This window comes from Onychostoma macrolepis, chromosome 23, assembly GCF_012432095.1.
Source record: "Onychostoma macrolepis isolate SWU-2019 chromosome 23, ASM1243209v1, whole genome shotgun sequence".
NCBI classification, from domain to species: domain Eukaryota; kingdom Metazoa; phylum Chordata; class Actinopteri; order Cypriniformes; family Cyprinidae; genus Onychostoma; species Onychostoma macrolepis.
In genome coordinates, this window is record NC_081177.1 from 16,635,369 (window position 1) to 16,652,412 (window position 17,044).

General features: G+C 35.1%; 1 protein-coding gene across 2 annotated transcripts in view; it reads right to left on the reverse strand.

Annotated features, from left to right (window-relative positions):
• Positions 1–9,752: 9,752 nt before the first annotated feature.
• slc2a1a (solute carrier family 2 member 1a) overlaps positions 9,753–17,044 on the reverse strand; it is a 33,899-nt gene continuing 26,607 nt past the window's right edge. For both annotated transcript variants that reach the window (XM_058764165.1, XM_058764166.1), the window contains exons 2-10: positions 15,823–15,918; positions 14,422–14,582; positions 14,093–14,333; positions 13,794–13,956; positions 13,533–13,720; positions 12,217–12,321; positions 12,021–12,122; positions 11,726–11,929; positions 9,753–11,636 (exon numbers count right to left, since the gene is read on the reverse strand). In XM_058764165.1, the coding sequence (XP_058620148.1) occupies positions 11,448–11,636; positions 11,726–11,929; positions 12,021–12,122; positions 12,217–12,321; positions 13,533–13,720; positions 13,794–13,956; positions 14,093–14,333; positions 14,422–14,582; positions 15,823–15,918 (1,449 nt within the window). In that variant the 3' untranslated portion in view covers positions 9,753–11,447. The remainder of the gene's footprint in view (positions 11,637–11,725; positions 11,930–12,020; positions 12,123–12,216; positions 12,322–13,532; positions 13,721–13,793; positions 13,957–14,092; positions 14,334–14,421; positions 14,583–15,822; positions 15,919–17,044) is intronic.

Consider the following 17,044-nt stretch of genomic DNA (forward strand, 5'->3'; position numbering starts at 1 on the left):
ATCTATGGGGTATTGTCAAGAGGAAGATGAGAGACACCAGACCCAACAATGCAGAAGAGCTGAAGGCCACTATGAGAGCAACCTGGGCTCTCATAACACCTGAACAGTGCCACAGGCTGATCGACTCCATGTCACGCCGCATTGCTGCAGTAATTCAGGCAAAAGGAGCCCCAACTAAGTATTGAGTGCTGTACATGCTCATACTTTTCATTTTCATACTTTTCAGTTGGCCAAGATTTCTAAAAATCCTTTCTTTGTATTGGTCTTAAGTAATATTCTAATATTTTGAGATACTGATTTTTGACTTTCATGAGCTGTAAGCTCTAATCATCAAAATAAAAGAAATAAACATTTGAAATATATCAGTCTGTGTGTAATGAATGAATATAATATACAAGTTTCACTTTTTGAATGGAATTAGTGAAATAAATCAACTTTTTGATGATATTCTAATTATATGACCAGCACCTGTACACATGCACACTCACACACATAAACCTGCATAAACCTGAATGCTTCAAAAATGCATGTTGTTTATTGAAACATAGCTATTTTTAATTGGTTTAAGTGCTGCAATTTTACTACAGTGGATCTTGCACTACAAAGAGCTTTTGGCTCTGAATTTCAGATTTCTACATTTCATTTGAATTTCTTTCTAGCCTGTCGAATGTAATCCATTTTTTATCCATGAGTGTAAAACTGCATCCTTGATTGCTCTTTTCATTTTAAAATCCTCAGGTATGTTATTATACAATTTCCAGACCCAAGCTGCAACCACATGACATCACCACTGCCACTGACATTTCAAATGTCAAGGGGTTGCATCTTTTGCAGTTTTGAGGTGAGTGCTGAGCTGGAGAAATGACCCACTAAACCCCTTAAGTAACTCTGACATTTTGTTTAATGATCAGTGGTACCAACAAAAACAAGGTGAAGACTTAATTCTGAATGCTTTAAGACTTAAGGTAAGGGTTGAGACATTAAACATTTCCTAGATATGATTTACCTTTCCAGGAAAATGGCAGCATTTCTGTGAAATGACAGTAACTGTCTCCACAGTAGCCTATATCTCTGACAATTCTTTGACTGTAAAAAGGAGCAGCTAATTCATTTATAAGTTTCAGGGTTTTCAATAGTCTATGCTCTTGACAAGGGATTGAGAAAAAGTTATGTAACAAGCTTAAAAGATACATCAACTTCACCAAGGAAAAATTAATGCATGCACTGCATAGTCAAAAGTGGGGAACCAAAGTCATTGGCTCGAGCATGCAGTCACTTCATATTTTTGCAGAAATATTTGTTTTCCTTTTACGGCCTTGTAATTTTGTCTTGCCATATTTGCAAAATCATGTGTTCATTCTTCCACACAGCCATGCCCACATGTATTTGGCCATCAAAGTTGTGGATGGTTTTTATTTTATCACATAATTGTCCACGGCCACCCCAGAGCTGAATCATGCAGCAGCCATTGAATGATCACTGTTGTTTTGAGCCTGTAAGTTGCTTTAAACAAAACTAATTTGCATAGCAAGATTCTCCAAAAACTATTGCTGTTCCATGGCATTAGTTGAGCTGAAAAAGAAAGCTATCAGCCTGAAATCGCATACTGTCTAGTAGATACTACAGTACATTTTGTTTGAAACCTACTTCACAACTGTTAAAAAGTATGTTCTACATTATATAGTATGAATATGGATAGTATGAACATGCTACATCTTATACGACATACTACATTTTTTAAATACTATGGCTTCAGACATACCACTTTTTTGGTGTAGGCCTGCTGTTTTTCACATATTTTATGTTAAAGAAAAAAGTCAGATGTGCCCCTTGTCGCATAAGTAGAATGTCCAAATTCACAGTATTCATAAAACAGAAGGCAAAAAGTCCCCAGATGACCTATTTGCAGCAAGATTCAGAATCGGAAGATTTTTTGCACTTAAAAATGATGTTGTATAGCAAAATGTGACTGCATTCAAATTGTGTAGAGTCTGTTTCGGTCTTAAAGGGATAGTTCGCTGGCTCCTGCATCAGCAGAACCACACGCATGTGTCATTGTTCAGACTGAAACAGAAGAGAAGAATTTGTTTTTCTTTTTTGCGCACAAATATCATACCATTACAGTTAAACCACTGATGCCACATGGACTATTTTAACAATGTCCTTACTACCTTTCTGGGCCTTGAATGTGTCAGTTGCGTTGCTACAGGGTTAGAAAACTCCCAGATTGACGAAGGTGAACGAAGGTCTTACGGGTTTAGAACGACGTGAGATTGAGTAATTAATGACAGAATTTACATTTTTTGGGTGAACTATCCATGTAATGCTAAAAAGGACAGCTCTTCTTATAAGAATATATATATTTTTTAAATTAGTTGATCAAAATATTACATTGAGTGTGTGCTTCCATAACTATTCTTTATTACGTTTTCATGGTATATCCCGTCTGCTGATGGACTCTAATGTCTTTTTAGCTGCTCACTAACATGATGTATTCGCTCTCCAGCCGCCAGCTAGATCACACATACGATATGACAACACATGCATTCTTTATCATATTTTTTTCTATTTTCTTTTCTGTTATTTGAGCTGGTAAGCAGTGCATTCTTTCCCCTGCGGCACTCCTGTCCATGCACGTGCAGCATATCACAAATGAAAATAATAGGATGATTTCCTTTTGAAATGCACAGCTATATGCATAGACACACAGGCTCCTGTCAAATACTTTGCACAGACCTTGCCCTGAGGCATGAGATCACGCTGGTTACAGTGCGACTTAGGCGAGTGTGGGAGCTTGCATAGTTTTCTGTATTTTGTTACAATTCTGGGTATTATCATTATGGTACAGGCTAAATTTACCCTAGTACAATTCTCCAATAATCACACTATTGAAGTTTTTTTTTTTTTTTTTTTAACTGTTAACATGAATACTTCTCACACATTACAATGAAAACATATGATTTTTTATTTTTATTTTTTAAATGTAAATATTCATAACAGTATTTTAAATATTTTGTAACAACAATTGTATGTCTTCAACACAACATGCATTTTGCATTTCTTTGAATAAAAGCATCTTCCAAATGCATAAATATTAATGTAAAAATCCTCAGATGGGTTGTTAACGAAATTAATGAAAATAGCAGGTCAAATTCATATGCAGATTCCAATCCACACCACCCTGTTTTTAAGAAAAACTTTCTGGGTTAACCAGTATTTATATGACAATTCAAAAGTGTGTTTGGGTCAAATTGACCTGGAACCATATACAACAGGGTAATTTAACCCAAAATGAAAATTCTGTTATCATTTACTCACCCTTACGCCATTCCAAACCTGTAAGACTTCTTCTGCAGAACAGATATTTTGAAGAATGTTTTTGTCAAAGTCAAAGAGGTTTAAAGCTACATTGTATGGACAAAAGACACTGAGACAATATTTTCTTTTGTGTTCCATACAGTTGAGGGTGAATAAATGCCCCCACTATTTGTAATCATAAGATGCATCCACTTGGCTCTGAAATCAGAAGGGACAAGTGGGAGACACGCTTCTACATTGAACCAATATAACAGTTCCACTCCACCCACAGCAGTAGATGGCTTGTACAGTGAAAGTCATTGATTTTTTTCATGTGTTTATCTCAATGCTAATCCCACCACATCAGCCCTGGCTGACTCTCTGATGTCCAAAACACACATCAAAGACGGCCCCTCAGGAGCGAACAGAGAACAACCAAACCTTCTAAAACATGGGCCCTCCTCCAGTCCCTTCAGCCCGGTCGGCTCAGTATTTGGAGAGAGAAAGTTAATCACACCTCTCATGCCCTGAACCGGTCTTATACATAGTCATTATCTGTGCCTTAATGAAATTCAGAGCTTCTTTCCTTGTTGGAGCCGCAGAGAAGCGGAGGAGTACCAGACAATAGTGTCAAAGCTCTTTGTTGCATGGCAGGGACTGGAGGACGTGATACAAATTGCTCTCATAATTGTTGCAATCCAGAGAGTTGGAAAGTCACCTTGTTTTTCTTTTATTTATTTTTTTAACCATACCCTGTAATTATCAGGAAATAATAACAGGGCCATAATAACAGGACAACAGTGTCAAGACTGTCTTGCTGAACAATTGCAACTGTGCGAGGGCAACAAATCTGACTTTATTTGGCTCCGGATGCATGAATAAAGAACTGAGGAGTTTTTCTGTATTGACTGCAGGCTGTTCTAAGCATTCCTACTCTCTCAACTTTAGACGTCATTCATCCTCAACCCAGATCTCCCTGGGAGGAAGCAATCCAAGACAGGCTGGCCTATTTTAATGTATATTTGATGGAAAAGGCACTTGCACTATGAATTGTTGATGCTAGAAATGAAGGAGTGAGTTCACTTGCACCACAACTGGTGCAAAAGTGCTTATAAGTTTATTAGTCATTAAATAACTTATGTAGCTGATGTATAATATATTTGGGATTAGGTATATTTTCCTGTTTTGTTTCTTTTCATTACTCTGTTTGTCCTTTTACATTCATTTTTCCATCCAACTGTGAAAATATATATAAAACATAATCATAAACACTAATTTTATAAATAACACACACACACACACACACACACACACGTGTTTTGTTTCTGTGAAAAGTGGGGACATCCCATAGGCGTAATGGTTTTTATACTGTACAAACTGTATGTGCTATTCCCCTACATCAACATGCTATTTCAGATTTTCAATACACTCCATTCTGTGTGATTTATAAGCGTTTTGTAAAGTGGGGACATGGGGTAATGTCCTGAGAAGTCACCTTCTCCTTGTAATACCTATGTCCATACCCTTGTCACAAAAACGTGCGCGTGCACACACACACACACACACGTCATTCTGTTTTGCAGATTCAGTGTTTCTCCACTGTCTCTTTGTGTCATTTCAGTTATTTAAGCACATTTGGAATTTTTCACACTGCAGTGTTTTTGGATTCCTGCAATGTTCAATATGCTGTTCTGCAGAGCTTTTGTTGTTACAGGGTGAAATCATAGAGAATAAATTCACACAGTGAATGACATGAACAGCTGGATAGACAATGATTACATAAACAAAAGCAAATTAGCATGAATTCCTTGAGCTGAAATTCAGAGCGGGAAGCACACACTGTTCTTGCTGTTTCATAAATATTGAAAACACCATGAAATATTTAAATGCGCAACCACATACGTGCACGCACACACAAAAAATAAATATCTGCAATCTGACATTGGTTTCCATATAAGGAACAACTGAAAAGGCATTCGATCAGTAGAAAGTGTGCCCCACCAGCTCTGTGAAGATGCAACCAACTTCCCTTCATATGCAAATAAAGCTCTCAGAGTAAAATGATCAAAGTTATCTTCAGCAAAGATAGTTGTTTGTCTGTAAGTCATGGCTCCAGTTTGATTTGAACAACTTGGTGCTCTATCAGAATAAATTACTCTTTCTGAGAGACTGAATAAAGTAACCACAATACTCCATTGATCTGTTTCAAATCAGTCATTGTGCCTAAAACAAAGCAATTTTAGTCTTATTTGACTCACTGAACAATTTTGTATTTTTATCTCAAAACACTCCAATCTTCAGTATAAAAATATTAATTAAATACCCGTATGAAAACATTTTTCATAATATCTATATAATTTTAATAATTCCACCTTGATGCAAATGATTAGTTACATATAGATTAGTAGATGGCATATAATATTATTTATCTAAATCAAGAAGCAATCTCATTTTAGCATTAGATGATGTGCAAGTGGTTTCTGGGAACTTCGCATGACCGAAGGATATTTTGTAGAAAAGCACTTACACAAAAAAGCTCTTTAATGTCTATCATTCAGATCACTAGTCAGCAGCCTAGCACTTAAATTCAGCATTAAATCTCTAACAAACTTAGCAACATACTATGAAAAAAGTAATTGGTATTTAATTTAATTTGTCATGCCTTGTTTTTTCACGTTCTGTTTATGTAAATGTTAAGACATAATACATTGGATGATACCAAAGAACTAATAATTAATTCACAAAAATTCATAAATACAAAAAATAAATAATACATAAAACTACATTAAAGCAAGAAAACTGAGAAAATTCTGTAATAGAGCATGATGCAATTTACGATTCAGGCTCCATGTGCTCTCTTAGGTTTTATGGTCTGTGCATCATAGCATAGATCAATGTGAAGAGTAGGCCAATAGAGGGTGAAAAGATCAGGCTCTCATTAAAACTAGGATGTTGTCTCTAGCTATACATCCAACTAAGGAGCAAATTTAATTAGCGGACTGTGAAGCGAAGTCATACCGCAACTCTCTCGCTAGGGTCATTATACACAACGCAATGCATTCTGTGGCCTAGTTCTGCCTCAAGGCATAGCCTTTACTTAAGGTAAATTAGTGGATTTTTTTTGTTTGTTCCTCTTTAATCTGAAAAAGGGTTTTCGGAAAATATTTTCCAGTGCTATGAAACTGTAATGTGGTGGGAGTTTGGCTACGACACTGATTCGAAATGGAGGGGAGCTGAAAATGAGAACAGGAGCTGGAGAGAGAAAGCAATTAATAATCTCTTCAGGAGACTGTGACAGCATGACTGCACATGCAAACTAATGGATTTCTTCTTCCCTTTTTTAATTTTGAAAAATCAATTCAGTTTATGCACACTATGTCAGCATTCCAGCTGCAGTGTCTGCATTTTATGCTTTGTTTTGTCTTTAATATGACATAGAATGGACAGTAATCTTTCTGTTTCTCATTGATTTTTATCCCTGAGGAAATTCATGGTAGAACTGCTGGATTTTATATTGTACATTTTAAAGGCAGTGTTGAGTGCTACAGTATTTTTGTTGCCACTGAAATTGTTGATATCCCATCAACACATATGAAAACCCATCATTTATTCTGGCAAGATGCTGCAATCTGTTGCTTTATGACAAAATCACAAGACACCCGGTGGTGCTGTTATAATGACAGTCATTACGTCTCTAGCTCTGTCCATTACGTTAAGAGGATTTTGCTGGCAATCGACAGACTGGCCACTAAACTGTAACTAGTTCCAAATGCATCAAAAGATGGAGGATCACTGTTGAGATGCTTTCCTGCATTATAGGTTTTACAGTACAGGAACAGTTCACCCAAAAAGAAAAATTTGCTGAAAATGTGCTTACAATTTATATTGTGACGTTTTTATCTGCTGTTTGAACTCTCATTCTATCGGCACCCATTGATTGCACAAGCGGTAGCTAATGTTAAATTTCTCCAAATTAGTTCCAATGAAGAAACAAACTCATCTACTGTACATCTTAGATGTCCCGTGGTTGAGTAATTTCCAACAAAATAAAATTTTTTGAGTGAACTATTCCTTTAACACAACTAGCTGTATAATATTAGGCTGTGCCAAATATTGCTCACATAATGTAAAATATGTGAGTCACATTAGTGCCACTTTGTGGTAGGCCTATACTTTATTTATTACAGGTGTATCACAATGTGATTTTTATTTGTGAAGAACAAACCTAGAAAATTATTAAAAACAATAAATACAATATTTTTGTGTCAATGTAGCATCTGACCTGTAAACATACTTTTAATAACCCCCCAAATTTTTTTTTTATTTCACCCCAAAAAAGTTATGTAATCCTTTAGGCTACTCACCCCCATGCCATCACAAACCTGCCCTTATGAAAATTAACTATGGTTTAATAAAACCAAAAAGCATGGTTAAACCGTGGTAGCCATAAATTAACCGTGGTTTTTTGTCAATAATGGAAGTCAATGTAAGCAAAAATGTATCTCATACATCCGACAGTGGATAGGCAGTACTACTGTAGAGAGAAATACTGCCATCTTTTGGTGTTGAGATTAATTGTGGCTTTATGCATTTCAATACTTATACACCTTTATTTGACTTTTCTGCTAAACAGTGATCCAGAAACATCCAGAAACATCAAAAATGACACATGTTCCTCTGTTGCAGTTTTGTTTATTTGATTTATTTGCAACTATGAATTGATTATTTAGAAAAAGTAGGATACCCAGCAAGGACATGTCTTGGCACATTTTTTCTTGGATTTCTAATAAAATTTCTGTGACATACTGAACAAAACCATATCTCATCTTTTAGGAAGTTTAAAAAATTCAAAATACTAAGCACATCTAGTAAAAAAAAAATGCTTTAGTAAACCTGAACCTATTTACATCCTCTGGATGAATGGCTCTATGTCAGTCTATGCCATGTTAAGTGAAAACACTCTTATACATAAAAATACATATTTTTTTTACATAAGAAATATTGGAAGCCTGTTTCATTCATAATGCCTAGCAATATGTGGAATAAATGAACAGGATGTGAACAATTATTGCACTTTTGCAAAATTAACAATATAGTAAATACTCATCATCACACAAACATCAAACATTATGCACAAATCTAAAATATAATTTTTTATATCATAGTATAACAAATATATTAGTTGACTTCATTTGCTGTAGGTCAAAATAAGATTGGTCCAATTTGGAAAGATATTAAACCTCATCGTATTGGAGACCCTAATTCAGTGAATTTGTATTCTTTTTGTTAATTAATTTTGCCACTCCTTGGTAAAGCTACAGTTCAAGTATTGATAAACATATATCATAATCTGCCACAATAATAATTTCTGACATCATTATACTTGATATAACATTAGGACATATTATATCAGAACTCATCATGTGTTGACTGGAAAATAGCAAAAACAGTTAAAACTGTTAAAAGTTCTAGTCTAAAAAATAATATAACTTGAATTGTGCGAATTGAATCATTCAAATGACCTAATAGTACACAAATCTACAATAATCGTATTCATATGCATTTAAACATGCAGAAATTGTGATTATTATTTATAGATACTATTCTCCATTTCAGAATGAGAAAACAAACAATTACGAAAACAGTTGATTTGAGGAAAAAAGCAGAACTTCCTGTGCTACTGTTCATCTACTGTATCTGAGGTAAGACAGTGGGAATGTTCAGAATGGAATACTAAATACTGCATACTGCATTCTACACCATACTGTGTACTACATGTTATTGCTACAATATAGTATTTAAAAAAAAAACGCACAGTATGTAATATGCGTAACACTTTATTTTAAGGTGACATAATACAGAGTAATTACCTAATTAAGTACTTAGTAGTAGCCGTTGAAACAAATGTACTTACATGAAACAAAATGTACTTACTATGTAACTAAGTTATGGAACAGCCTATAATTACAGTTTGTAATTATGTAGATGTAATAGGCAGCTACTGTTACACATATGTAACAGGCAGAGTCTGTTACACAGCTACTTGTACACTTAAGTACAATCTTGATACACTTTATTTTAAGTAGCGTATGCCTATGTAATATTCTGTAATTTTAATGTAATTAGAAAGGTATTGCATGTATTTAAGCTGTGTACTCGTGGGTTAAATCAAACTAAGGTGCAGCTGGATAATGTGTACAGTATAGGTACACATGAAGTACACTTAAGTAAACTCTTGATACACTTTATTTTAAGTAGCTTATATCTGTGTATTTACAATTATAATTACGTTGTATAAAGTCTGCAACACATATGTAACAATCTTTTGCTTACTTAAGTAGCTGTGTAACAGACTCGGTTTGTTACATATGCGTAACAGTAGCTGCTTATTACATCTACATAATTACAAACTGTAAGTATAGGCTGTTCCATAACTTAGTTACATGGTAGGTACATTTTGTTTCATGTTTAAGTACAACGGCTACTACTAAGTACTTAACCATGTAATTACTCTGTATTACGGACACCTTAAAATAAAGTGTTACCGTAATATGTAATGTAAAAATTGTCTGCAGTATGCAAAAATATGGTACACTGTGTCACAGTGTCGCATATTTTACATTAGAGAGAAGAGTCTGGTTACCATCTCAGAAATAAATATAGCAATTTTGCAATATTTAATACAATTTTGTAAACAAATATTCACACTTTTGTAAGTCAAGTGAAATAATGAGTAATTATTTAGAAGCAGTGAACTGGTCAAATATTGCACAGTTTGGCAAATGAGTAAGTCATATGAGTATTCAATGCAATCAGAAAATCTGTATACTAGTGTTGTCAAAAATATACATTTTTTTTGATACATATCAATATTGAAATATATGAAACAGTTTTGATCATACACGGTTTCAAAACTCTGTCTCTGTAGTATTGATACACCGATACCAGCTCTAAACTTGCTTCATAACATCAATATCAACACTTTTTGTGATCTGATTTGGCTTCTTATCACAGAACGAAGCAGAAAATATATTATTTTACAGTATTCTATATTTTATTAAATGCCATGTTGCATTACATGTGTTTATAGTGCTTATTATATTCCATAATAGTCCCAACACCCTATTCTGGGTAATAAAATAGCAAAAATAATCCTTCTCTTTAAAAAACATTTGAAGTAATCATGCAAATCCATAAGCTTTTCTCCAGTGTAGTGTAAGTTTTACCACCTCAAGACGTTTTCATTATTGTAAAAAATATTCCTCAATAACGTTGTCATTTTTATCTTTTAAAGTGCCCCTATTATGGGTTATGAAAGGTTCATATTTTTGTTTTGGGACTCAGGTTGACATGCATGCAAGGTCAAAAAACACTTTCGTTGTCTTATAATATGCATTTATTTTTACCTTACTTGCTCAACGACTCCCAAACGATTCGCTCCACGATTAATTTTTCCAAAGCCCTCCTTTGCGTGACGCTGATCTGTGGTGATTGGTCTGATTGGTTGATTTCATTTTCATTTCATCATGCCTGTAATGCCTGATAAAGCAGCGTTTGTGAGCGCAGTGCTGCTTTGTGTACAGTGTTACCGGGGAAACCGCTATTTTTACCGCTCCAAAAGCTCACCTAGTGGCAAAGAATGAATTTGCATTTTCAATCAGACCAACGCGAAAAGACCAACAAGTGGGCAGGCAATATACTAATGTTTAATGTTGACGTCAGCATGAAACGGCTTGGGATTAGTTTTAAAAATGATTCAGTCAACTCTTTTTTTCTGAGAGACAATAACTTTATACACCGTGCACTTTCAGATTTAAAACTTTGCAGGATGTTTTCATTCACTTAGAGCTGTGTTACACACTGCATGAAAGATAATTTTCAAAAATCCATAATAGGGGCACTTTAATAGAAATCAAAAATGTTATGCCCTTAACGTTGTGCCAGTTTTTTCCTGTGGTATCGAAAATGGTACTGAATATCATATCAAAGTTAGAAATTTCAGTATCGTGACAACACTAGTGCATAGCCTACAGCATTCCTAGTAGGAGTAATATGGTAGTTTGCCATTGTGAACATACCCACTGTGCTATAGCCGAGGACACTCACTTGGTTAGTCTACACAGCATTACTGTATAAACGTGGCACAGAGCTCAAAGCTGGGAATCTGCTCCCAATGTGTTCAGATCATCTCGGGTATATTTCTCCGACCCTGTGCGGAAGCTTGCAGAGATCTCTTCAAATGATCGCCCTTTGGTCTCAGGAACTTTGAAGTAGGTGAAGACGAAGAATATCAGCAGGAGGACAGTGAAGATGATGAAAACGTATGGCCCTGTCAGTTCCTATCAACAGAAAAAATGTGAGTATTTAAAGAAATGTGAGAACAACGAGAAAAGAAAGACTATAACTGTGTTATGTAATGTTTCCATACCTCAACATACTGGAAGCACATTCCCACCAAGAAGTTGGCAAACCAGTTGGAGAAACCAGCAACAGCGAAGGCAGAAGGCCGGGGACCTTGACTGAAGAGTTCTGCCACAATGAACCATGGGATTGGGCCTGGTCCGATCTCGAAAAATGCCACAAAGCTGAAGATGGCGACAATGCTGACATATGACATCCACTTCACTTGATCCTGCAAAGGACAATTAGTGAATAAACACCATTAAACACCAGTTTACACATGAACACTAACAGAAATATAGTACATCAATGTAGATACATACTAGTAGCGCCATAGCTATGGTCATGAGAACAGAAGACACAGCCATTCCCATCAGCCCAACAAGATGTAGTGATCTCCGACCAGCTCGCTCCACTATGAACAGCTAAATTACAGAGAGATACAAGCATTTTCATCCAAAACACTGTCATGCGCCTCAACAAAGGACAAAACCTAAAAAAAATATGTTCGTAACTTACCGACACAACTGTGAATGCTGTGTTCACAACTCCAGCACCAATGGTGGCATAGACCGGCTCAGAAACTCCTGCTTTCTCAAATATACGAGTGGAGTAATAAAAAACCTGAAAAATACAATTACATGCACTTAACATGCAAATCACTGTTAATGTAGAGACATGACAGCTATAGCTGAACATTAATACGTGCACCAATGGCCAACTAACTAGCTTTGTAAAACATTTATTTATATCATTAACTGGGAAAAAATTTGTTGTAGATAAACATATCATTAAAAAGTTTAGGAAATTTTCCATCAATTTACTCTTGCTGCTACAGCCATTTGACACATGCTTTATCCAATTGCTGAATATCATAAAACAAATAAAATAATAAAAAAGCAAAATTAAACCATAAAACATCATTTAAAACAAAACTTTATTAGTAGTAATATTAGTAGCAGTAGTAGTAGTTTTAATTATGAACATTTACATACACTTGATTCTTAATACTGTTGTTACCGGGATGATCCACAGCTGTGTTTTTTTGTTTAAAGTGATAGTTGTTCATGAGATCCTTGTTTGTCCTGAACAGTTAAACTGCCTGCTGTTCTTTAGAAAAATCCTTCAGGTCCCACAAATTCTTTGGTTTTCCAGCATTTTTGTGAATTTGAACCCATTCCAACAATGACTGTATGATGATCCATCTTTTCACACTGTGGACAACTGAGTTACTCATAAGCAACTATTACAGAAGGTTCAAATGCTCACTGATGCTCAAGAAATAAAAATGATGCATTAAGAACCAGCGAGTGAAAACTTTTGAAGAGAATAAAGATATGTAAATTTTCTTATTTTGCCTAAATATCATATTTTTTTTGTCCTCAGTGTGAAAAGATGGATCTCAAATCATACAGTCCTTTTGGAAAGGGTTCAAATACACAAAATTATTTTCTCTTGTGGACTATATGTAAACATCTTTTATGTGAAATATCTTATTCAGGTCAGTACTAAATAAATGATAGCATGCATTTTGTATGATACCTCTTATTTTGGTAAAATAATTAACATTTTGCAGATTCTGCAAGGTGTATGTAAACTTTTAACTTTATATATATATGCTACTACTATATAATTTTAATAATAACAATAATAATAACAAAATTCTTTTTATTCATATTATATTTTAATATTAATTTTTGCACGGCATATTGGTAAAATTAAATGTATCATCTTTATAGCTGGTATTTCTAATACAACAAGCAATAGAATTTGATGGAACAGTATATTGATGGATCATCTGATAAACACTAGATAAAGAAATAAAGAAAACGTACAGCATTGATACCGGAGAACTGCTGGGAGAGCTGCAGCATGATGGCAATGAAGATGGGCTGGCGGTAAAGCGATGAGCGGAAGAGCTCGGGGATAGTGACCTTCTTCTCCCTCATCATCTGCCTGCTCTCCTCCCTCATCTCCTGCATGTCTTCAGCCACATCTTCAGTGCCACGGAGCTTCTTCAGCACTGTGGAAATGAGTTAGTTAGGCTGACTGGAGAAACCCTAGGCACCATGTTAAGTTGAGTATTAAAAACTCACCACTCTTGGCTTTGGCCTCCTCCTTCTGGTTGATGAGGAGGTAGCGTGGGCTCTCGGGGCAGAAGGGCAGCAGGGCACACTGGAGTATGGCTGGGATGAAAGTAAAGCCAAGTAGGAAGGGCCACATTGTAGGGGTCCCCATTATTTCTTTCATACCAAAGACCTACAGAACAAAGCAGGAGTGTTTCTAATGAAATACACAAAAAACCACAAAGGTCCCACCTATCTATGCAATGTAAAAGCCTTTAAAGTTTGATTACTAAAAGTGGTCTCATAATAAAGATAACATTTTAATTAACCTGTGCTATGAGGATGCCAGTGACAATGCCAAGCTGATGAAGTGTGCCCAGTGCACCACGTAATGAAGTTGGGGCGATTTCTCCTACATACATTGGTACAAAGCCTGTGGACAAGCCAGAGTAAAGGCCTACAATGAAGCGTCCAATAATAAGCATCTCCCAGGATTCAGCCAGCTTGGAAAAGCCCATTAAAGCAGCAGCTATGAAGGCCAGAACATTTACAATGAGCATTGAGTTCCTCCTGTTAAAATATCAGAAATAAAATGTTTAAAGACACATGAATTCAGAAATGAGTATTTGTAAAGTTCTGAATTGGTTGGTTAAGTTACCTGCCAAAGCGGTTTACAAAGAGCCCAACTGAGAAGGAGCCGAAAATGCCACCGACAGAGAAAATGGCCACTGATACAGACCAGAGTGTAGTTAGAGTGGTTGTCGGTATGTACTCCGAGTTCCTCTTATACCACGTCTCATTGTAGAAAGCCTCGATGGTCTATGAGAGAAAAGAACATACTCTATGAAAATCATTAGGGAGGGTGTTTATTTGATATTTCATTTCAATTCAAACATTTCTTTTAAAAATAATCATTAACACACTATTATTAAATAAATTATGATTTTATTATATTGTACAGTAAGTCAACAGTCATTTGCTGCAGCAGTTCTACATTACGTCAGCAGAGGGAGCAGTACTCCACGCTGACTACAGTGTTCGAACAGATTGCATAAGAAGCTGCTTAATTAAGCTTGATTAAGTTAATCATCAAACATACAAAACTGCAAACAGGCTTATGATCTAGATTAGGCCTCGGCTTATTGTTGTGATTGAACAGTTTCTTCCTCAATAAATATGAAACAAGAAAGAAACGACATTAAAAGAATATTCAAAACTCTTCACTCATAAACATTTCCTGCATGCTATTACAGTGAAAATGTGCACTACCATTCAAAAGTTTGGGGTCAGATTTATTTAAAAAACAAACAAAAAAATAATTTAGCAAGGATTCATTAAACTGGTCAAAAGTGACAATAAAGATTTCTTTAAAAAAAACAAACAAACAAAAAAACATTTTAAATATATGAAATATATAAAAATATAAAAAATGCTCACCAGCAATTTACTAATAATCTTAATATCACAGTATTACTTCACATATGTTCTTATGCGTCCTTGACTTTTGACTTTCTCTCTTTATCCTGTTAAAAGACTAAACTATGGCACATGATTTTCACTCTATAAATAGAGTTCTCTCAAGTATATGTGAGATTTATCCAGAAACCTTAGCTGATGTGACGTATTAAGAGGTCAAGGTCATTTATTCATTCATCATTCATTGTAAAAAAAACATATTTCTTGCAAACCACAGGCAAGTCTAATATTTTTTACTTGATGCACATAACAGTAGCCTTGAAATAGAAATCTATTTGCCAAACATTGTACTTGCCCTTTTATGGAAAGTAAGAAAGGCTGTTATAAGATTCTCTTCTGAAGAGTTTCAGTAGCGCTGGTCTATTATTAGAACGCTCTGCATATCTTAATAGGCCACGCAAGAAGGAGGATTAATACAGCATACAGTTTACAGCTAATCTAAAATTAGATGCATTGCACAATAACACTAACATACAAACATCAACAATACCCATATATCAATTTGTCAAATTGCAATATGCTGATACTTAAGTGCTTATATGACAAATCATGTCCTGTCTGTTACATGTCTAAAATTGTTCACCTTCTGAGGGGCATTGATGACTCCTGTGTTGTAGCCAAACTGCAAGGAGCCGATCACAGCAGTCCCAACAGCCATCAATAGCTGAAGCGTCAACTGCTGTAAAAGTAGAAGAACAACATAATTACGTATTTTAATATTTTTAAATATATTTTAATATGGTTCACAATTAACCATTCAGTCCTGATTTTTAAGGAAAAAGATAGAGAATATTGATGTTTATAGTAAAATCTGAAATGCAGGAGCATTTTGCTGATAATGACTTTATGAATTTAATAATATGACGTGGAATATTACTAAAATATGGAAATCCCATTTCAGCCACGGAATGAAAAGAATTAAAAAGGTATAAATATAATAGATGTAAACTTGCTATTCTGAGAAGAAAAGTCTGAATTGTGAGCTATGAACTCACAAAATTATGTGGCAGAAACAAAACAACTGAATTTTGAGATGTAAATCAGAAATCAGAGAAAACAAATCTGAATTGCGAAATGTAAACTCAGAATTCTGAGAAAAGACAGAGATATAAATTTAACATTGAAATATGTATTCAGAATTGTGAGGGAAAAAGTCAGAACTCTGTTTATATATTGCAATTCTGAGAAAAATGTCAGAATTACAAGAAAAAAGTTAGAATTGTGAGATAAACCTTTCTTATTTTATTTATTTTTTTATCCCATGGTGGAAACGTGCTTACATACTAATAGATTTTGTGAGCTTGATTATTTATTTATACATGCAAGGGAGTTAAAAAGGTGTGTACTGAATGTGCAGTTTCACTCTGCATAATAACAATATTATGCATTATACAATAGTCAGGTCTATATGGCCTTTGCATTCCTTTTACAGCTTTGCTAAAGCCAAAAAAAGACATGAAATAGCTTAAACTGTTCAAATTATTGGGATCTTTTTTTTCTAACCATCATGTGAACAATGGTTCGGTTTATTCCACAGAACTGTGAACCCACTATGCAGGCATCGTGTAAGATGCCAAATGAGGGAAACCCTGTTGATTATCAGTATGATCCTATTACAGCAGCACCTGAACCAACTCACACACACGTACCATGACTACTCCAGCCTCTTATTCCAATCCACTCAAACAGCCACAGGCTTTTACATAACAGGCTCAACAGGCCTTCAAAGACAATGACTTCATCCTGAGCACTAGCACGTAGGGTCAGATTAACTATAAAATACTGCTAACCCCGGTATGTGATTT